The sequence below is a fragment of the Salmo salar genome, chromosome 10 (assembly GCF_965601325.2).
Source record: "Salmo salar chromosome 10, fSalSal1, whole genome shotgun sequence".
Taxonomy (NCBI): Eukaryota; Metazoa; Chordata; class Actinopteri; order Salmoniformes; family Salmonidae; genus Salmo; species Salmo salar.
In genome coordinates this window covers 14591130-14615054 of record NC_138300.1, presented here as the reverse complement: position 1 = coordinate 14615054, position 23925 = coordinate 14591130, and the positions used below count along the sequence as shown (strand labels likewise).

Below are 23925 nucleotides of genomic sequence, written 5' to 3'. Positions count from 1 at the left end.
ATGATGCTACCTGTTTTGGGGGAGTTTCTCCCATTCTCCTCTCAAGCTCTGTCAGGTTGGATGGGGAGCATCACTGCACAGCTATTTTCCGGTCTCTCCAGATATGTTCAATCGGGTTCAAGTCTGGACTCTGGCTGGGCCGCTGAAGCCACTCCTGCGTTGTCTTGGCTGTGTGCTTAGGGTCGTTGTCCTGTTGGAAGGTGAACCTTCACCCCAGTCTGAGGTCCTGAGCGCTCTGGAGCAGGATTTCATCAAGGATCTCTCTGTACTTTGCTCCGTTCATCTTTCCCTCGATCCTGACTAGTCTCCCAGTCCCTGCCGCTGAAAAACATCCCCACAGCATGATGCTGCCACTGCCATGCTTCACCGTAGGGGTGGTGCCAGGTTTCCTCCAGGCGTGACACTTGGCATTCTGGAATGTTCTCCCATCTCCACAGATCAACTCTCACCTACCTGACCAAGGCTCTTCTCTCCCGAATGCTCAGTTTGGCAGGGCGGCTAGCTTTAGGAACAGTCTTGGTGGTACCAAACTTCTTCCATTTAAGAAGGATTGAAGGCCACACTTTCAATACTGCAGAAATGTTTTTGTACCCTTTCCCAGATCTGTGCCTCGACACAATCTTTTCTCGGAGCTCTACTAACAATTCCTTCGACCTCATGGCTTGTTTTTTGCTCTGACATGCACTGTCAACTGTGGGACCTTATATTAGACAGGTGTGTGCCTTTTCTAAATCATGTCCAATCAATTGAATTTACCACAGGTGGACTCCAATCAAGTTGTTGAAACATCTCAAGGATGATCAATGGAAACAGGTTGCACCTGAGCTGAATTTCGAGGGTTTGAATACTTATTTAAATAAGGTATTTCTGTTTTTTATTTTTAATACGTTGGCTAACATTTCTAAACCTGTTTTCGCCTTGTCTTTATGGGGTGTTGTGTGTAGATTGATGAAGAAACTTTGATTTACCCCATTTTAGAATAAGGCTGTAACATAACAAAATGGGGATCAAGTCAAGGGGTCTGAATATTTATTTTGAGCCAAAGCCACAAATGAGTAAGTCTCTCAGCGTTATGCTGACAAATATAACATTATGCTGCAAAATAGCCTACTAAATAAGCCAAGCCTAAACGGATATATTAAATTGTCTAAATAAACTACTACATTTCATAAATAAATGAAGTATTTCAGGTCTTGAAAATATGGCCAACTTTTTTCCCTTCCCTATCCTCGCTGGACTCTTTCATTCAGTTTTTTTTCTTCACATCAGCAACGGAGGACCCACTTTATGTAGAGAGGCTATTACTCTTTCACACTGTGGTAAATATAGCCAGTTTGTTATTTATCATTATTTCTTTGTTTTTAGAGGGAGAGAAACCAAAAGGCCACCGTGCCTATTCTCGAAAATCGTCAGTCCACATGTCAAGTGTTATTTTTTTTGCCGCGGTATCGTTTTGGTATCAAGTATCGTGATGGCATCTAGTATTGTGATACTCAAGCTGGTATCGAAGTAAAAATTCTGGTATCTTGGCAACACTACATCTTTTTATAGCAGACATACCTCTCCCCTTCTTCGCTTTGTCAATATGACTTGACCATGATAACTGACCCATCCAGTGTTAGTCCTAGGAGTTCTGCTTTTTCAACTTGTTCAATGGTCACACTCTTTATACACAACTCCAGTTGAGGTTTAGGCCTAAGAGAATGCTTTGAACCAAATACAATGCTTTTGGTTTTAGATGTATTTAAGACCAGTTTATTGTTAACTACCCATTCTGACACTGACTGTAACTCATTGCTAAGAGTCTCCGTGAGCTCACTGGCTGATGTGTAGAGTGTGCAATCAGCCTATGTAGTCACTTTAGCTTCTTGTCAAGTGGCAAATCATTTGTAAAAAATAATGAAGAGTAACAGCCCAAGGCAACTGCCCTGAGGGATACCGCACTGTACATATCTGATGTTAGAGAAGCTTCCGATAAAAATACTGAGTTCTTTTGGATAAGTAACTCTCCAACCAAGTGATGTAAAGCCGTAAGTGAGTTTAAAAAAATGTTTTAATCACAAATGATGATCAATAACATCAAAGGCTGCACTGAAATCTAACAATACAGCTATCATCTTATTATCCGTTTATTTTAGCCAATTATCAGTCGGTGCATTATAAGTTGAGTGCCCTTCCCTATATGCATGCTGTAAGTCAGTGTGCACACAGAGGAGAGAGAGCGGTGCAGTCTAAAGGCATCTGCATACATTCAGTTCCTAAAGAAAATATTCATACCCCTTGACTCTTTCCACATTTTGTTATGTCACAGCCTGAATTTGAAATTGATTAAGTTAAGATTTTGTCTATGGCCTTCACACAATACCCCATAATGTCAAAGGTGCTTTTACAAGTTATTGCCTCAAGGGTGTGAATACTTATGCAAATTCCCATATTTCTGTATTTCATTTTCAATACATTTGCAAAAATGTTTAACATGTTTTCACTTTGTCATTATGGTGTATTGTGTGTGTAGATGGGTGAGACGTTTTGTTTTAAGATATTTTGAATTCATTCAGTAACGCAACAAAGTATGGAATAATTCAAGGGGTGTGAATACTTTCTGAAGGTACTGTATGTGTGCCACGTCATTGCGCTCTTCTCTCTGTTGTGGGTGCATGATGTGCATCTTGCCAGCTGTCACTCAAATGGTGAGGGACTGAAGCTCATTGGTTGAACTTGAGTTGCTAGGGGGAAAATGTTGCAGCACAGCTTCCAGAAAAACTGTTGCTTTCAAACTAGGGATTTTGTGGCTAATTGAGGTAAGACTAATTCTGCTCATAGATTATGTGTGCACGAACTACACATTGACACATCCAGCCCAAAGCGGTAGGTTTAAAAAATACGTAGTCGTTTTCGAAGTTCCGGATCATGGCTTGAATCTGCACAAATGACAAGTTAATTAGTGTGTAACCGAACGTGGCAGGTGTTAAACGCCTGAAACTAGATACTCTATGTACTAGACGAGACGATAAAACACTGTTCAACCAATCCGGTAAATGTGTTGCCTTTTGTTAACGTCCAAAAGCGTAAGTCGCGTCACAGGCTCTGCGTCACAGGCTCTCTTTCCATTTCCCCTGAAAAGCATCCGGTTGTTGGGGGCACGGCAGAGACTAATAAGTGGGTGATGGTGATTTTAGAACCGAAGGTGGGGGGGACAAGAAACAGGCTACATTGGACAGATCCATCTTATGTGGCTCAATCAGGAGCAGATTTTAATTTAGAGTTGAGCATGTGTTAATGCAACAAATGTCAGTGCATCAAATCGATTCGTTCTCTAATCAAGCCGAATTGCCTCAAACTGAAGCCTGTCGTTCCTGTATCGTACCGGAGCCCATGTATCTAGATGCGTATCGAATCGTCTTGAAAGGGCACATCCCTAATGGCTACCTCTTAGGCACAGTTCAAAATCTTTGCTGATGGAGCAAGAGTTTTGCGATGCGGCATGTTGGGCTACCACTCGTACGTTTTTGATGTTTTACCGATTTGGATGTCACTGAACTTTCATCGGTGCATACTGTCCTCTGTGTCGGAGCCTCTGAGGGCTTATACTGTTGGGACTACCCTGGCTTCGGAGAGCATGTCTGTGATATGGGAGTTGGCCACATCCCGTTGTGAGAAATGGAATGACTATTTGAAATAGAAATGATGGTTACTTCCGTAACCCCGGTTCTTTGATAATGGAGTGAGATGTCTCACCGCTGCGTTTCCCAGCTCGCAAGAGCACAAGGAAGAGCCGTGCTTGATAATGACCAGAGGGCGGGCGAGTGGTGCCTTATAACAAGGGAGGGGCTCCCCTCATTCGACCTGTCTGTCTTAGCCAGACGTTGTGTGATTGGGCCTTCCCAGGAGTGATCTGCCCATCAGCAAATCCCAATGTGAGACATCTGACTCTATTATCAGAGAACCGGGGTTACGGAAGTAACCCTAAGCTATACGGCCCCTTGTGTTTCAGAGTAACCGTATCCTAGGGCCTTAAATCCTTAAATATAGGCATAGCTTCACCTCCAGTACCTCATTCACTTCCCTCCCTATCCTTCTCTCCCTCTCCTCCATCCCTATATCGGCCAGCTGAGCCCTCACTGTCGATAACACTCTGCCTGCCTGTCTGTCTGAAAGTGGCGGTTTTTGTGTATATGTGCATGTGCACTAGAGCTGAGCGATTAGCCGACATTTTGGTTATTTCAAGTTTTTTTGACAATTGTCCGACATCGGTTCAATTACTTGAATTCCATTTTGTTCATTTTTTTCTGTGAGCTTAATGCGCAAATCGCAAAGTTTCTCTAGAGGTAAATCAGATCCAGTGTGAACTGTGTGATGTAGTAGGGAGTTGTAGTTTCTCTAGAGGTAAATCAGATCCAGTGTGAACTGTGTGATGTAGTAGGGAGTTGTAGTTTCTCTAGAGGTAAATCAGATCCAGTGTGAACTGTGTGATGTAGTAGGGAGTTGTAGTTTCTCTAGAGGTAAATCAGATCCAGTGTGAACTGGGTGATGTAGTAGGGAGTTGTAGTTTCTCTAGAGGTAAATCAGATCCAGTGTGAACTGGGTGATGTAGTAGGGAGTTGTAGTTTCCAACAGATCAATATTTGACATAGTTTAGCGCATAGAATGGGGTCATTAACTACAATGACCATAATCCATTGCACATCTACTTGTCCGGTCTGTGTTCTCCCTTCCGTAGCAGTCGTTAAAGAGAAGAATACGAGATTGTGAGGGGATGTAGAGCGCAGGTATCTCTACCTGAAAATACATGATCTAAGGGATTGATAGTTGGCATTCAGCAGTCATAAATGTATGCCTTATTTACTTTGAAGACCTACAAAATAGGAATTTTGTCAGACAGCAGCTCTATAGAGACGATGACTTGGAATGAAATAATAAAGACATCAAATAAGGCGTACAGGGACGGTTAATTAATAAGTGACAAGCAGTAATGGGCGGTCACTACCATCATGGGACTTGTGTTAATTGTTTTGTTCTGCGTTACAGCATTCAACTCACATAACACATAGCGCATTTAATGGTGACATTTGTTTTATTGAACCGACATCAGAAAAGCACTAATTGCGCTACTGTGCGCGCGTGCGGGAAATTGGACCACTAATGTATAGGTGAGAGAATAGAAAGGAAAGTGGTCATTTGGTTTAAGAACAGGCCCAAAGTGGTGGTTCACATGATTCTAAGATAATAGAAGTTACACATCATTGCATATACTTATTAAGAACGAAGTGTTTTTAGTTCCCACCATAACGAACAGGAATGAGAGGGTGCTTTGGCCATAGAAAGAACAGGAACATAAGTGTTATCATACCACTACTACTACTACATAGTTGAAGTGTCTGTCTTGCCTTATCTCTCTCTGTCTCTTTCACTCTCTCTTCTAATCCGTCTCTCGCTACAAGCCGAGGCAGTCCGCCCTGGGCGAGAGAGTGAATAGATTTTTTTTTTGGGGGGGGGGCTCCTACCTGTCTCCGGTAGAGGCTTTGGGCTGATGAGACTGAATGGGATCCAGTGCACTATTCAGTCTGCAGCACTACTGCCTGTAGACATACTCTGGGCTCTAGTCTGCTGTACAGCATGCCCTGGCTGGCTGGATACTAAACGAATGCTGGGGTCAACAGTCCACATGCACTATCCCAAGAAATATACAGCAAGATCCATTCAAAACACCCATAGGACAATCGTACAGTTACTAGAAGTGCATGTATGCATGTAAAAAAAAGAAAAATTCGTAGTACTACTGGTTTACTTTTAGAAACGGCCCGCGTTTGATCTATCAATGTTACTGATTGGCTGGAGAGTACACACACCTGGTTCTTCAGGTAGAGTAGGGAAAAGGATGGAAACCAGCAGGACCGTGGTCCTTCCAGAATCAGAGCTGTGTACTCCTGTTGTAAACCTTGTTTAGACAGTGTCTGTTCCTTCTCTCCTCTTTTCATTTTTCAAGAAATGTATCCCGGAGTTCAGACCTGAGGGCTGTACTACAAAGCCGGATCAGAGTTAGCCAGCTAACATGTCCTTTTTGTTTTTAATACAAAAAAAATGTAGGCTTGAAATTGGCATGGTCTAATTGAATCAACGAACCCCAAAAAATATCACATTTTTAGCTTATTTAATTTACCCCAAAAAACAATAGTGATTTCTTTTTGCGTATCAAAGTTAGCTAGCTAACTAATTGATCATGCTTTGTAGTTTACCCCTCTGGTTTCCCAGAACTAAAGCAGACCACCTCCGAGGTCACTGTGGACTGGTGGCTAGTTATGCTATACATCACTTCATTATTTACATGTATGAAACGGACTACATCATAGTCAGACATCATATGGCGTTCCAACACGACCAGCGACAGCAGCCGCACGCTCTCGAGGTCATTAACCAGAAACATCCCGCCGGGAGGAGCTGCACGACCCAAATCAGACTGTCACACTAGTATTCAAGTAACTGCGACAGCAAGCGGGTTTTATATGTGAGACGCGTGAAGGCCATCATTATGAGCGATGGGTGAAGGGCTAATGATTGGGTGGGGGGGCCCTGTCGGTGTCTCCTGTGTGTCTCCCATCTCCGGCACCCCTTAATGGAGATGAATGGCGACTTTTTTGTGGTTTTCAAACTGTCTTTTGGCGGGGTGGACCCTGGCTTAGTTTCACTTCAGTGGGATCAGGTTTAACCCAGCTGTTCGTACACTCCAGCCATTTAAAAGTCATTCTTCTATTATTCTCCCCGGAGAGAATTCGAAGAAAGCTGGCGTAATCCATGAATTCGTAGGATTTCTTTCTCTGTAAAGGATCTTGATTGAGGACCCTATGTGTGTCTTGGGAGGGGGGTGGAGGGTGAAAGTGAGTGTGTGTTCAGTGTCACTAGGTCCAACAGGGATCAAAGGGCAGCTTTGTGTTTTGATAACCTTTCTCACACACACACACACACACACACACACACTAATGTATTTGAGCCGAAACAACTGCTTGTCCTCATTGGCCTGTTCACCTCTAGTATACAATGGAGTCATGGCAAAAGTTAACTTTGTAAACCATTTCCAAAACAGTGAAACAACACAAGGAAGTTTACTCTCCTTGTAGGCTGTGAACACAGCCAAATGTCTCAGAATGGCACCCTATTCCCTATATAGTGCACTACTTTTTGCCTGAGCCCTATGGCCCCTAGTCAAAAGTAGTGAGCTACATAGGGAATAGGGTGCCACAGACAAAATAAATGTACCTCAGACCTCATAAACCAATGGTTTGTTCAGTTTACTTGTCTCTATATAAATCACAGTGTGTGAGACAGTGTATTAGGTTACGTTCCCGATGTGGGGACAAATATACATTACCTACATGGCCAAAATAATTCACTGTGAGAAGTAAGAAGCGGAGAACTCCGTCTGAAATGGAATCCATTTATAATTTTCGCCGGGCACTAGAGAAATTGCCTCACCTGCACATCAATAGAGCGTTTAGTTTCGCCAGGCAACGATTTAGCCGAGAAGCATAAATCATTCTCTGGAATGTATTATTTATTTGTTATTACTTATTTATTCAGTTGTCCGTAGCTACGGTAGAATCCGATCAAAGAAAGGTTATTTAAGTGAGTGGCCCGCTGGTAAATAGCTGAGTAAGTTGGATTGAATTGGATGACGGTGGACATTAAAGCACGTTGCTGACCGGAGAGCTACGTCACACACTGCAACGATAAACGGCAGTCTGCACGGTGATAGTCATGCTCAAGGTCCTAAGCACAGATCTAGGATCAGATAAGCCAGCCCCAAAGCCTAACCTTAACCTTTTAGGTTCCCAGCATACACACAGCGGGGATGTTAAAGGACGAGGTGTGTGTGTGTAAGAGAGAGTTAATTTACAGCCTTTGTCAGACCTGCATTGCCCATGCTGCAGGAGCCCTGCCATACATACATAGACCTATATCTATTTGCATCTGGGCCAGTGTGTTGTACTGGAACACTCCGCACTAAGATCTACTGCGCATGTAGACATCCCATAAATACTTGAATACATTAGGTCAACTACCACTGGTCACTATAGACCCCTACATATCATGTCCAAATATGCATGTCAAACTGCGTTCATTGACACAAACCGACTCACTTAAAAAACATTTTTATGTTGATCTTCTTTTCCCCCCCTGGTAAAATAAGGGATAAATAAATTAGGAGTTTGGTGAAGCAAAAGGTTTCATCTCAAACAACATTCTCACTTGACTTTATTCCCCTCTTACTACCTCTGACTTTGCTGATAACTTTTATTTTATTGAGGAAAAATGTACTTTCTTTCACTGTGATATGTGGTTGTCCCACCTAGCTATCTTAAGATGAATGCACTGACTGTAAGTCGCTCTGGATAAGAGCGTCTGCTAAAGGACTCAAACGTAAACACACTTGCCAAACACTGCAGTGAAAGGGTTAACTGGAATCGTAGCATGCCGTTCCGCTAATCTTGTCTCAGTCACTGCTAGTGGCTTAGTCATCCACCACATACCAACCTGAGACTCTCAGCCCATTTCAAACTCTTCGTTCTCCTCCAGAGACGAACCACGGAGGGAACAAAAAACAAACCCAGAGAGACAGTCCGGCTGAGATGGATGAGCAAGAGAGAGATCGAGAGTCAAAGAGATGGATGGAGAGAGCGGGATAAAGGGAGGGGGGGTGAAGGAAGGCAGATGGATGGAGAGAGCGGGATAAAGGGGGGGGTGGGGGAAGGCAGATGGATGGATGGAGAGAGCGGGGTGGAGATGGATAGAGAGAGGGGGAGATGGAGGAAGGCAGATGGATGGAGAGAGAGGGGTGGAGATGGATGGAGAGAGGGGGGACATGGAGGAAGGCAGATGGATGGAGAGAGAGGGGGATGGAAGAAGACAGATGGATGGAGAAAGAGGGGGGGCGATGGAGAAGGCAGATGGATGGAGAAGGCAGATGGATGAAGAGAGGGGTGGATGGAGGAAGGAAGGAAGATGGATTGAGAGAGAGAGGGGTGGATGGAGGAAGGAAGGAAGATGGATTGAGAGAGAGAGAGAGAGGGGGGAGAGATGGAGGAAGCTAGATGGATGGAGAGAGAGAGAGAGGAGGAAGGAAGGAAGATGGATGGAGAGAGAGGGGGAGAGGAAGGCAGATGGGTGGAGAGGAAGGCGGATGGAGAGGGAGAGAGGGGGAAGGCAGATGGATGGATAGAGAGAGAGGGGCGGTAGAGGAAGGCAGATGGATGGAGAGGGGAGGATGGAGGAAGGCAGATGGATGAGAGAGAAGGATGGAGATAGAGACAGACAGACAGACAGACAGACAGACAGACAGACAGACAGACAGACAGACAGACAGACAGACAGACAGACAGACAGACAGACAGACAGACAGACAGACAGACAGACAGACAGACAGACAGACAGACAGACAGACAGACAGACAGACAGACAGACAGACAGACAGACAGAGCAAGAGTTCCAGGAATTGCATTGAGGGAGATTTGCAGAGGAGCTGAAGCATCACTCATGCAGACACAGGCAGACTCTGGATAGTATTGGAGCAGACAGATGACTGGACGTTGGAAGTTCCAGATTGACTGTCTGTTAGTCTGACGCCATGCTCCACCACTACCCCACCATAAGGCCTGGCACACAGCAACAGCCTTGGCCTATTGCCGGTACTCCTGGAGCCCTCTCTACAGCCACAAGATAACATGGCTAACTAACAGGTCTTGGCTGGGGAAGATTTAAGGAAGGGGTGAGTTATCCCCCATACAATGCAAACCACAGTGGGGTTGTGTAAAGGGTTACTTCTGCTGGAAGAGCTCTGGTTGCTCTCCTTGTTACTGAGATTATAAGATTATTAGACTTGCCCTATCACGCTCATTTCCTGCTGTCAGTGAAAGATCTCTAAGATCTGTAGTAGTCAGACCACCCAATATAAAGCAGTCTTCTCCTGTGGGCCCTATTTTGACAACACAAATAAGCGGTTTTCATGTCAAATGGGTCTGTGATAGCCAACTATGAATAATAGCCGATTGTTTTGGCGTAAGCTCAAACTGTTGGCCCTAAAATGTTCTCTGTTCGATCAGGAACCGAAAGTATTCGCCTCGAGTAGTTTACGGCGCTCATGAAGTCTTGTGGCATTGTTATGTACACAGTAAAAACTTTCTGTAATTTAGCCCGAATTGTCTGGTAACACCTTTTTACTGCGGCGAAAAGGGACAGTCATAGTGCGCGACCAAGCGCCATAAACCCACTGCTGGAGTTGTCATTTGCTACGTCACAAATGGCACCCTATTCCCTACATAGTGCTCTACTTTTGGCCAGAGCCCCGTTCTTTTGGATAAGAACTGACCTCAAGGTTGTTACATGGAGTGCAGCTGTTCCCTTTACCAGAATCACCCCCCTACACCCCTTCAACCCGGTGAGACCCAATTTTATTAGAGCCTTAAATCTCCTCCGCACTTGAGCAGAAACATAAATAAGGAATGGCCAACTTATTTCAAGCTGACAGGCTTGGACGTTGGGCCCGTCTCTCGCTCTCTCTCGCTCTCTCTCGCTCTCTCTCGCTCTCTCTCTCTCTCCTCTCTCTCTCTCTCTCTCTCGCTCTCTCTCGCCCGCTCCTCCGCTCTCTCGCTCTCTCGCTCTCGCGCTCTCTCTCCTTACTTTAAGAGCCACTCTGCTGACATCACCGGGCCTGTATGACGAGTGTGTGCGCGTCTGTGTTTTGTGAGCGTTTGTGTGTATAACGGGGGCGAGGCGAAGCGAGGTGAAACACGCTTGGCTGAAACTCCAGAGCCGGACAATGCGGCCTGTGTCTCTGGAAAGGACCAGCTGGAGTAGAACTTCAACCCCCCCCCCCCCCCCCCCATCCCGCCCCAACTTTTTTCCTGTCTTTTTTTCAACCCTGCTTGTTTTTCTTCTTCCTCTACTTGTCTATTACTCTGGAGCCCAGTGCTTGTTCTCCTTTCCAGGCCTCAGTTCACCTCTTCCCCTGCATTTCTGTGTCTCTCTCTCTGTCTCTCTCTCTGTCTCTCTCTCTGTCTCTCTCTCTCCTCTCTGCAGTATAGTGGGTAATCAGGGGGTTCAGTACAGTAATTGGACCTGGAGTTCTGTAGCTCGCTGCCTGCCCCAGTTCTGTGGTGAATCTAGATAATAGGGCCTTGTTCTGTTCTGTTCTGGTCAGTGTATAGTGTTCGTGATGTTAGCTGTCTGTCAGGCCCTCTTTCCACAGGAGGCAACAGGAGTCTCCCCTGATCACTGACCTGGGATCAGATATGGTTTCAACCTCCTAATGGTTAAATTAGAAAAAAAATAAGGATTTTGGCTGCGTAATCTGATCCTATAGCTGTGGTTAGAGGCAACTTATTTTTTCATCTGAAGAATGGCATAGTAGAGGCCGTGTCACTTGATGTAGAAACTCTGGAACCAGGTTGCTGGGCGTGCGTGTGTGTGTGTAGGAGCATGTGACTGTGCATCTGCGTGTGCACGTGTGTTTGCATGCGTGCCATGTTCTGCTATGTCCTTACAATCTGTGAGCCCTCATGTGGGCACCCAGTCATGTCCCCCCCCAACATGCCTCTCCCATTGAGCTGCTCTCCTCCCTCAGGAAGTCCCTGTCAGCATTCCTTATCCTCTGCCCATTTCTCCCCTTCCCACCTGTTCAGCGCAACACACACACACACACACACACACACACACACACACACTATGATGGGATTTGAATTTGGATACACACACACACACACACACACACACACACACACACACACACACACACACACACACACAATCATGCATGTACACACACTAGGATGCGCAATCACAGGCGCGCGCACACACACACACACTATGATGGGATTTGAATTTGGATACACACACACACACACACACACACACACACACACACACACACATCATGCATGTACACACACTAGGATGCGCAATCACAGGCGCGCGCACACACACACACACACACACTTGATCCCTCTCGCTCACTCTCCACAGATAATTCTAATAGAGTTATAACTCCTTCTCTCTTCCCGTAGACAGATAGCTGTCCCCGACTCTTCCCCACTAATTAGCCTTGTACAGCTTTAGTTTTTATATCGAAATAACCACTTGTTAATCACTTTTATAACCAGCGCTAGTCACATGAAATGACGCCCATATGGGTCATCAAATGTATTGTGGGAGGCATCAAATTGGTGCTGAATTGCAGTTTTATGGCTCGGGCTGTCCGGGCCGTGATTGATACCAGTCACACTTGGGATGAGAGGGGAAGTGTGGCTTTGTTGGGCCCTTTGATACATTTACGTAACTGTCTGTAGGACGGTGATGGAGTGAACAGAGCTTTTTTACTACTGTTCTCGCACTTCCCAATGGCTCAGCATGGGGCTAGGCTAGTAAACCAGTCAGGCGAATTTGATTTTAGGACATACAGAGCACAGGGTGGGCAGGATTTTCACTTTTGGGACTATTCCATTGGTTCCATTTCCCCCCCCCGGGCGAGCTCTATCAAGCGGACCTAAAGTATTTAAAACGAAATGAGTTCGACCAACGTCTGCTTGCAACACCCAGGGTTGTGGTTCCGATTCATTTACAATGAATTCCCTCCTAGACAGTAAATGTGTACTGTAACACTTCTAATCACCAGTTACGTGCTCAGCAGTCAGTACAGCTCATGCCTCACATCAGCCTGTACAAATGCACTCATAGGTGTTCGTCCCAAATGCCACCCTATTCCCAATGCAGTGCGCTACTTTTGACCAGGGTCCTTTTGACCAGGGTCCTTTGGGACAGAACCATGATGCAAAACACAAAACACACTTCCTTGGGACAGTGTTGCCAGAGTGTCTCGAGGTGCCATGGTGTTGCCTGTGTTTTGCGTTGAGGTGATTTCTGACTTTGTTTTGGCTGGCCGTGCCAAGCCTCCTTCCCGTTGTATTCCTTTACTGATGGAGTCAGCAGGCCTCCGAGATGGGTGGATCCTGGGCTGAACACTTACTGTAGACACACTGAGACGTAAGCACACACACGCACACACACGTTTGTTTTACTGTCCTTGTGGGGACCAGACAATTGATTCCTATTGAAAATTCTGTTTTCCCTAGCCCCTAAACCTAACCCCTAACCCTGAACCTAATCCTTACTCCTAACCCTAGTTCTAACCCTAACCCCAATTGTAAGCTTAAAATAGCCTTTTTCCTTGTGAGGACTGGTGAAATGTCCCCACTTGTTCAAATTGTCCTCGTTTTACAATCCTTGTGAGGACTTCTGGTCCCCACAAACGTGGTCAAACCATAAAAACACACACACACACACACACACACCATATATTAGACACTATATCTGGAAAAGCATAATCCACTGTGCTCAGCTCCATCATCAAGGAAAAATCAACAGCTTCTCCCCAGAACGGCACCGTTCACCTTATATGCTTTATTGGCTATGGACTGTTCAAGGACACGGCCAATGTTGCCAAAGTGCTTACTGTTAGCGAAGTAAAGTGACTCGTCAGAAACCTGTCACATTTTGAGTGAAAGATGGAGACATCCTTTCTGTAATTACCCTCTGCTGTTTCTCCACACACACACACACAAACACACACACACACACACACACACCTCATTTGGCACAGGGGGCAGGAATCGTTGCAGTATACTTCAGCAGAATGGTTTTGTCCAACTCATCAGTTGCTGTAAATCTGTAAATGAGAAGCCAGCAAGACATTGCCCTAATGTGCTGTGTAAGTACATGTGAGTGTGTGTATGTGTTAGTGTTTGCAGGCTTGCATATTACTGTGTGTTCATATGAGTGCGTTCATGCGTGTGTGTATATGACTCTCCCCCCTTCCTCCTCTCTCTCTCTCTCTCTCTCTCTCTCTCTCTCTCTCTCTCTCTCTCTCTCTCTCTCTCTCTCTCTCTCTCTCTCTCTCTCCTCTCTCTCTCTCTCTCTCTCTCTCTCACATTTTTCTCCTGGTCTGTGTCGCCCTCTGCAGGATCCTCTGGACGTTGCGCGCTCCGTCATCGTCATCCGCTCGCTGGTGCCCGGCGGCGTGGCAGAGTGCCATGGGGGCGTGCTCCCCGGGGACCAGCTGGTGTTTGTCAACGACACCTACCTGGACACGTGCACCCTGGCCCAGGCCGTGGAGGTGCTCAAGGCCGCCCCGTCTGGAACCGTCTACTTGGGCATCTGCAAGCCATTAGTGGTACGCACCGCGGTGATGTGTTGGGGACTTGGCTTAAGTAGATTTGTTATGACCGGGATAATGCACGTTAAACATTTGACCTTTTTTTTTTTTGACATTATTTCTTTCCACGTTTTCTTTTTGCTTTACTTTTTGTGTTCTTTTAAACTTGGTGTTGATGCTTGATGCCACGTATTAGTGACACTATTGACTTGTGATGGAATTTACTTTATTTTTGAAGAACACAGCCTTGAATATCTGAACCTAGTTGTCCTAAAAAACGTTTGTTGCTGGGGGCGTGATGACCTGTTTTCAGCTCCTGTAACTACAGTATATTGAGAGTGTGTACTCTTATAGAAAATCCTGACAGCGTGTGAATGGTGCCACCTGTATGTGTCTCTCCTTCTAGATGGAAGGAGCAGAGGAGAGGGGACATGGGGACCTGGAGCTCCGGAGGACAGCGGGACAGAGCAAGGGCCTCTTGCTTACACACTCACTCCTGCCTGTTTCCAAGGTACTGTTGTAATGGCACCACGGTAGTATTTTTACGATCCAGCACTTTTTTTTAACGTAACGCTCTAATATCAGGATTATGATCACTAACAGAAGGAAGTAACCTTGGCTTAGCTTTGATAGGCTGCCACTAGTATTGGGTATGTGTGTATGCCAAAGAGAAAGAGGCCCAGCCCTTCATTGCTCTCCCAAGCTGTTTGTCACACATCAGAAGGTTCTGATAGCAGTGATAAAACGGTCAGGTAGTCTTTTGACCCCCGAGGTCCCTACTGACCTAAGTGATGTTGGGTGTGTGTTCGGTTGGATGTACCCGACCGGCGAAAAGTTTTAGAACACCTACTCATTCAAGCGGTTTTCTTTATTTTTTTAAAACTTTTTTCTACATTGTAGAATAGTAGTGAAAACAAACTATGAAATAACACATATGGAATCACGTGTTAAACAAATCAAAATATGTTTTATATTTAAGATTCTTCAAAGTAGCCACCCTTTGCCTCGATGATAGCTTCGCACACGCTTTGCATTCTCTCAACCAGCTTCATGAGGTAGTCACCTGAAATGCATTTCAATTAACAGGTGTGCCTTCTTTCCTACTTAATGCGTTTGAGCAAATCAGTTGTGTTGTGACAAGGTGGGGGGGTATACAGAAGATAGCCCTATTTGGTAAAAGACCAAGAACCGCTCAAATAAGCAAAGAGAAACGACAGTCCCTCATTACTTTAAGACACGAAGGTCAGTCAATACGGATTTCAAGAACTTTGAACGTTTCTTCAAGTGCAGTCGCAAAAACCATCAAGAGCTATGATGAAACTGGCTCTCATGAGGACCGCCACAGGAATGGAAGACCCAGAGTTACCTCTGCTGCAGAGGATAAGTTCATTAGAGTTACCAGCCTCAGAAATTGCAGCCCGAATAAATGCTTCACAGAGTTCAAGTAGCAGACACATCTCAACATCAACTGTTCAGAGGAGACTGCGTGAATCAAGCCTTCATGGTCGAATTGCAGTAAAGAAACCACTACTAAAGGACACCAATAAGAAGAAGAGACTTGCTTGGGCCAAGAAACATGAGCAATGGACATTAGACTGGTGGAAATGTGTATTTTGGTCTGGAATCCAAATTGGAGATTTTTGTTTCCAACCGCCGTGTCTTTCTGAGACGCAGTGAGGTTGAATGGATGATCTCCGCATGTGTATTTCCCACTGTAAAGCATGGAGGAGGAGGAGGAGTGACGGTGTGGGTATGCTTTGCATGTGACACTGTTTGTGATTTATTTAGAATTCAAGGCACACTTAACTAGCAAGGTTACCACAGCGTTCTGCAGCTCTGTCGGAGAGTGGAGTGCTGCATCAGATGACCTGGCCTCCACAATCCCCTGACCTCTATCCAATTGAGATGGTTTGGGATGAGTTGGACCGCAGAGTGAAGGAAAATCAGCCAACAAGTGCTCAGCATATGTGGGAACTTCTTCAAGACTGTTGGAAAAGCATTCCAGGTGAAGCTGGTTGAGAGAATGTTGGTTGAGTGTGCAAAGCTGTCATCAAGGCAAAGGGTGGCTATTTGAAGAATCTCAAATATAAAATATATTTTGATTTGAACACCTTTTTGGTTACTACATGATTCCATATGTGTTATTTCATAGTTTTGATGTCTTCACTATTATTCTACAATGTAGAAAATAGTACAAATAAAGAAAAACCCTCGAATGAGTAGTTGTTGTAAAACTTTTGACCGGTAGTGTAGGTAGATCTATGCAGTGGTTGGTCAAACCGGTTGTTCTTGAAGCATCTTTTGTAACCACTTAACACCACTTTCACCCTTCTATTCCTTAAAGACTAGGCCCAATTCAATCTTTTGCAGTTGAAGTGAAATCGCACTGTTAACTTGTATCATAGATGTGAAAAACATCACACCCGCATGCTTTCCCTATCATTGGATATTGACAAAATTGTGTGTCTCTGTCTGTCTGCCTGTCTAGGGCTTTGCTGATAGCTCCATCCTCCCGGAGGATCTTGGACAGGAAGAGGACGAGCCCGAGCTGATCCTGGACTGTAGCTTCCTTCGCTACACCTCACCTTTGACGCCTGCCTTGACCCTTAACCCCACCCCCACCTTGACCACTAGGAGCCTTAACCCCACTCCCACCTTGACGCCCAGCCCAATGGGAGAGGAGAGGGAGATGGCCGTGGATGAAGAGGAGGATGGAGTGGAGGTGGAGGACAGGGAGGGGCAGGTGGTGGACCCCTACCCCAGAAAACCCCCACCTTCGTGGGGAGAGTGGGAAAGAGACAACGGATGCCCCGTCCCACCGGCCTCTGTCCACTCTGGAGCTCAGGAAAAGGTGAGTGGTCTACTGTGTTGTGCGCTGGCAAGTCAGGTGAGAGATGTCTGGCTTCCACCTCTACATCTGCGGTGGCCAACAGCGTACGGCTGTAACACACCCAACTCAACATCTCATGCAGTCTTTAAGACCACTGTTACTATTGAATCAGTATTATATTCCGAAATAGAATGCTTTATGTCACAGTGCGTCCCGTTATTATTTAGGTAAGTGTGTCTGGGGACAGGAGGATACCATTTAGTCTTGCCCTCTGAACAGGTGGAGGAGATGCCCAATCCAGACCAGCAGCCCAGAGCCCTTCTTGACCAGCTCAGTCTGGGTCAGTCTGTGGACTCCTGGGTGGAGACGGGTGGGGACAGTGAGGCAGACTCGGACTCCAGGAACGGAGGATCAGAACTCACCCTGACTGACACGGACACCGAGTCAGTACCACTCACTCACTCACTCACTCACTCACTCACTCACTCACTCACTCACTCACTCACTGACAGGTATTTACCCACAACAATTGATTTCTACAAAAATGTGGGTGAAAAGTTGAACCAATACTGCGGGTGTTTCAAAAAATAATAATATACGTCATTTAGCAGACACTTTTATCAGTAAACTGCCTTCTTGAGTGTTCATTGACGTCATATCTTGTCTTTAGTGGGTTGAGTAAGATTTACATGCAATTACATGTATCTTTGAGGTAATGGCATTCATTTCCTTTCTTTTCATTTGCTGATAAATTGGTCTGCAGATCCTGGCTCTCAAGTGGGCTTAGCGCCCCCTCTGCTGGTGAAAGGGGGGTATGGCAGGCAATGACCCCAGTGATACTGCCTTTATAAAAAAAAAATATTTAACTAGGCAAGGCGGATAAGAACAAATTATTATTTTACAGTTATGGCCTACCCCGGCCAAACCCTCCCCTAACCCGGACGACGCTGTGCCAATTGTGCGCCGCCCTATGGGACTCCCGATCACGGCCGGTTGCGATACAGCCCGGGATCGAACCAGGGTCTGTAGTGACGCCTCTAGCACTGAGATGGAGTGCCTTAGACCGCTGCGCCACTCGGGAGGACAGTCATGATTCAGTCATACATGCATGCATGCATCTGAGCCATGATCAAGATAAGAATACAGAATATCCTGAATACAGAATATGAGATGGTTTTAAAAAAAATCAAAGGCTTGATGATAGTGCTAGGGCAAAATCACAAATGTGTGTAGTCAATGTGAAATGGCTAGGTAGTTTAGCGATGCGCGCTAGTAGTGGTTGATCTGTGACGTCACCTTCTCTGAGACCTTGAATTAGTTGTTTCACTTGCTTTTGTGGAGTGACCGGTAGCAATGCTTTGTTAGTGCTAGTTGTCAATGTGTTCAGAAGGTCCCTGGTTCCAGCCCAGGATGGGGACCATAGCTAACTTATTTTTTGGGTCCCTCTTCGGGGGAGAAAAATAAAGGTTGTTTTTACAGCTTTTTCTTTTGTTGTTACATGTACGTTCCAGACAGATTTTATGTACATGGACCTTTTTTTAATATATTGGTATACATTTTCTAACAGTAGTTACATAGCAAGAATAAAGTAATTTGATATACAGTGCCTTCGGGAAGTATTGACATTTTTTTTATTAATTTTTTTACATTTTAGTCATTTAGCAGACGCTCTTATCCAGAGCGACTTACAGTAGTGAATGCATACATTTCATGATTTTTTTTTTTCCCGTACTGGTCCCCGTGGGAATTGAACCCACAACCCTGGCGTTGCAAACACCATGCTCTACCAACCGAGCCACACGGGAAGTATTCAGACCCCTTGACTTTTTCCACATTTTCTTACGCTACAGCCTTATTCTAAAAGGGATTTAAATATAAACATTTTCTCGGCAATCTACACACAATACCCCACAATGAAAAAGCCCAAAAAGTAAAAAAATAAAAAATGTTTTGCAAATGTATTAAAAATAAAAAAACAGATACCTTAATTACATAAGTATTCAGACCCTTTGCTATGAGACTCAAAATTGAGCTCAGGGGCATCTTGTTTCCATTGATCATCCTTGAGATGTGTTTAGAACTTGGTTGGAGTCCACCTGTGGTAAATTCATTTGATTGGACATGTTTTGGAATGGCACACCTGTCTATATAAGGTCCCACAGTTGTCAGTGCATGTCAGAGCAAAAACCAAGCCATGAGGTCGAAGGAATTGTCCGTAGAGCTCTGAGACAGGATTGTGTCAAGGCACAGATCTGGGGAAGGGTACCAAAATATTTATGCAGCATTGAAAATCCCCAAGAACATAGTGGCCTCCATCATTCTTAAATGGAATAAATTTGGAACCACCAAGACTCTTCCTAGAGCTGGCCGCCCGGCTAAACTGAGCAATCGGGGAAGAAGGGCATTGGTCGGGGAGGTGACCAAGAACCCGATGGTCACTCTGACAGAGCTCTAGAGTTCCTCTGTGGAGATGGTTGTCCTTCTGGAAGGTTCTTCTATCTCTGCGGGACTCCACCAATCAGGCCTTTATGGTAGTGGCCAAACGGGAGACACACTCAGTAAAAGGCGCGTGACAGCCCGCTTAGAGTTTGCCCAAATCAAATAAAATGTTATTAGTCGCATACACATATTTAGCAGATGTTATTGCGGGTGCTGTGAAATGCTTCTTTTCCTAGCTCCAACAGTGCAGTAGTATCTAACGATTCACAACAATACACACACATCTAAAAGTAAATGAGATTGAGCAATGTCGGAGTGGCATTGACAAAAATTCAGTAGAATAGAATGCAGTATATACATATGAGATGAAAAGGAGCCTAAAGGACACTCAGACCATGATAAACAAAATTCTCTGGTCTGATGAAACCAAGATTGAACTCTTTGGCCTGAATGCCAAGCGTCACGTCTGGCGGAAACCAGGCACCGCTCATCTGGCCAATACCATCCCTATAGGGAAGCATGGTGGTGGCAACATCATGCTGTGGGGATGTTCTTCAGCGGTACGGACTGGGAGACTAGTCAGAATCGAGGGAAAGATGAACGGAGCAAAGTACAGAGAGATCCTTGATGAAAACCTGCTCCAGAGCGCTCAGGACCTCAGACTGGGGCGAAGTTTCACCTTCCAGCAGGGCAACGACCCTAAGCACACAGCCAAGACAACGCAGGAGTGGCTTCGGGACAAGTCTCTAAATGTCCTCGAGTGGCCCTTCCAGAGCCCGGACTTGAACCCGATCGAATATCTCTGGAGAGACCTGAAAGTACTTGTGTAGCGAGGCTCCCCATCCAACCTGACAGAGCTTGAGAGGATCTGCAGAGAAGAACGGGAGAAACTCCCAAAATACAGGTGTGCCAAGCTTGTAGCGTCATACCCAAGAACACTCAAGGCTGTAATTGCTGCCAAAGGTGCTTCAACAAAGTACTGAGTAAAGGGTCTGAACACTTATGTAAATGTCATATTTCCTTTTTCTTATTTTAATACATTTGCAAACATTTCCAAAAACCTGTTTTTGCTTTGTCATTATGGGGTGTTGTGTGTAGATTGCGGGAAAAAGCTGTAACGTAACAAAATGTGGAAAAGGTCAGGGCGTCTGAATACTTTCTGAATGCACCATAGCTGTTCCATAATATATGCACTGCTAAACATTCTGTATCTGCAACTGACTCTATGTAAACCTCCAATTGTCTTCCAATATCCCTCCCGCGAAAGCATCCCCCATCCCAAAAGGCGGTGTTGTCCCTGACGAAACATAACAAAACAAATGGTAAAGCAAAAAAATAACATAGATATAGAGGAATAAATTCGATAGTACTGAGGACAATAAGACCGGGAAAATAAACAGATGCCCATAAACCCGGTGGCTAACTGTTACATGCGCGCTCCTTTGGGCCCCTCGGACTAGGATTGCGAAATGCTCGGATAGGAAAATTCGGGGACGCCAAATTTGCATTCAGCTGTACAGCCCTTGCAAATCACACACACATTCTTCTGAACCTTTACTTACGAATTTGTTCCACCTTTTTTATGTGCAAACTTTCCGCAGTAATAGAGCTTTGGCCCGACACATCACAAGAGGTTTCTAACACTACATAAAAACGGAATACATTTGTGGTTTGATCTCCGCAAGCGTTCTCAACCACAAAGCCCTTTCACATCCCACTCAGCCCAATTTCACAGTGCAGGATCAAGTACGAAGCCGATATCGCGGTCTTGAGCGGTTCCTTTTTTAATTTTTCTCCTCTCATCCGATTTCTATTAAACCAAAAAGAGCCCAAAGGAACTTTGACTTCTCCTCACGTCCCTAACAGCCTCATTCATACTCACAATCGGGTTTTTGACTGCATCTCGTGCCGCGTGAGATGAATATCGAATTAATTTATCAGCTCTCTCTTCAGGACGGGGAATTGCTAGGGACCTCACAACACGATATTATCACGATACTTAGGTGCCGATACAATATGTATTGCGATTCTCACGATTCTCATGATTCTACTGGATATGTATTGTAATTCAAGACTGTAATTTTACTGCGATTCGATGTTCCAAACATATTGCTCAGTATATCTGCTGCAGAAAGACGAGAGAGCATGAGAACATGAGTTTTGATCAGTCATGGAAGTAAAAGTGCTGAAAACATGTTGGTTCACTTTATAAGGATAGAGGTCAAGCTATAGGATGAAAAATACCGGTGTTTTGGTGCAGGTACAGCCGACTAGCGCTAGCTAACGCTGAAGTGACACAAGCACCCACACATATTCAAACGTGACGGTGTTATTTTCAGTGCTACGGGTTGCTATGGCATATGGGCAATTCCACTTTGTATCTGCACAGTTCTTCCTCTAAATGTGTTTTTGTAAACTTTTCTGTGGAAATTGTTCAAAGTAGTCATTGTGCATAGAGTTCTACGGTTTGTTAAACTTTGAAGTCAATGTTTTTTGTTTGGTATACATTTTAAAGGCATACTTCGGGATTTTGTACTTCGCCAGAATCAGACGGTGGATACCTTTTTTTGTCTCTGTGTGCAGTTTGAAGGAAGTTGTTAACTAGCGTTAGCGCAATGACTGGAAGTCTACAATATCTGCTAGCTAGCATTGGCACGCAGAACTCCCTCTGACTTCCTTCATACTGGACGCTGAGACACATAAAAATGATATGCACGAGTTCACCTGTCTCTAGGGAAGTAGATAACGGGCTTAAATGACAACATCCAGAAGTATCCCTTTTGAAGTGAAAAATCTGTGTCGCAGCATAATTCCATTCCCGTGGAATTGCCCGTATCCTAATACGCGACATACACATAGGGTGTCATACTCATATGCACAACCTGCAACTTCAAAACGTAAAACAACAATGTATTGTATTAAACTACACATTTCAGGAACAATATACTGATTGATTGATCGACCTAATGGTTGATTTGTTCTCCTGTAGCTCGGTGCGTTTGGTTGACACGGAGAGGAGGAAGAGGAGAGGCCAGAGTGGAGGAGGAGGACACAGGTAGGATGACACACATCTGTAGAGCCAGATTCAATTCCCTTCATACACCTTCTTCATTCACTATCGACCCTCTGGTTTTTATGAAACCTTTATTGTATGTAATGTATGCCGTTCGAGGTTTAGAGACCTTACAGTGGTCAGCGGGAAGCAGGCGGCGTGTAGATACAGGAAAATAGAGCGTACAGGGACAACAGAGTTAGTGGTCGACAACATTTTGCGTGTTTGCTCTTAGTGATCTACCTGAGAGGGAGGAAGGAGAGGGAGAGGAAACCCCTGCGTTCAGCCACTGGGGACCCCCACGCAGGTAAGTGCTCCTCTCTATTACAGACAGTGTCTTTTCAATGAGAACCTGAACAGATGATCTTTAGCAGCGGCGTAACGGTTCACTAAAATGGGTAGTTTGGATCATGGGTGCACCTGATTTTGGACGAGCAGAATTCGAAACCGTGCCGTATTCACCAATATTGGCACACGTGCCTATCTCCCCTCAGCAATTTAGAATGAACTGTGACTGGACGAAATCCTGCGTCGGTGTCATGGATTATAAAATGCAGCTAGTTTGCAGTTTCTGCCTGCATAATCTTCGAAACCCACAACAAAAATATTCTGTAATTGCGTCAGATGCTTGATTAAGTTCACAGGGGAGACGCGTTAGAGAACATACTAAAACGAGGAGCAAAAGCGGGAAGCGGAGCCCCCCCCCCCCCCCCCTTGCAAGTTCCGGGCATGTCTATGGGCCAAATGATATAGCATGCGAGGCTGTCCAATATAATGAATATAGTCTTACCACTAATATACTGAACAAACATGTAAACGCAACGTGTAAAGCGTTGATCCCATGTTTCATGAGTTCAAATAAAAGATCCCAGAAATGTTCCATTTGCACAAAACGCTTATTTCTCTCAAATTGTGTGCACAAAATTTGTTTGCAGCCCTGTTAGTGAGCATTTCTCCTTTGCCAAGAAAATCCATTCACCTGATAGGTGTGGCATATCAATAAGCTGGTTTAAACAGCATGATCATTACACAGGTGCACCTTGTGCTGGGGACAATAAAAGGCCACTCTCAAATGTGCAGTTTTAGTCACATAACACAATGCCACAGATGTCTCAAGTTGAGGGAGCGTGGAATTGGCATGCTGACTGCAGGAATGTTCACCAGAGCTATAGCCAGAGAATTGAATGTTAATTTCTCTACCATATGCTGCCTCCAACGTCATTTTAGAGAATTTGGCAGTATGTCCAACCGGCGTCACAACCGCAGACCACGTGTAACCACGCCAGCCTCGGACCTCCACATCCTGCTTCTTCACATGTGTCATTGTCTGAGACTCGCCACCCGGACAGCTGATGATACTGTGTGTAAAAAAAAGCCCATTTGTGGGGGAAAACTAATTCTGATTGG

The 23925-nt window shown here is 45.0% G+C and overlaps 1 protein-coding gene across 1 annotated transcript in view; it reads left to right on the top strand.

The window, feature by feature from the left end:
• Positions 1-23925, top strand: part of patj (PATJ crumbs cell polarity complex component) — a 193425-nt gene that overhangs the window by 63637 nt on the left and 105863 nt on the right. Inside the window, exons 21-26 of the mRNA XM_082956728.1 lie at positions 14006-14215; positions 14604-14708; positions 16686-17048; positions 17307-17470; positions 22456-22521; positions 22754-22825. Of these exons, the coding sequence (XP_082812854.1) occupies positions 14006-14215; positions 14604-14708; positions 16686-17048; positions 17307-17470; positions 22456-22521; positions 22754-22825 (980 nt within the window). The remainder of the gene's footprint in view (positions 1-14005; positions 14216-14603; positions 14709-16685; positions 17049-17306; positions 17471-22455; positions 22522-22753; positions 22826-23925) is intronic.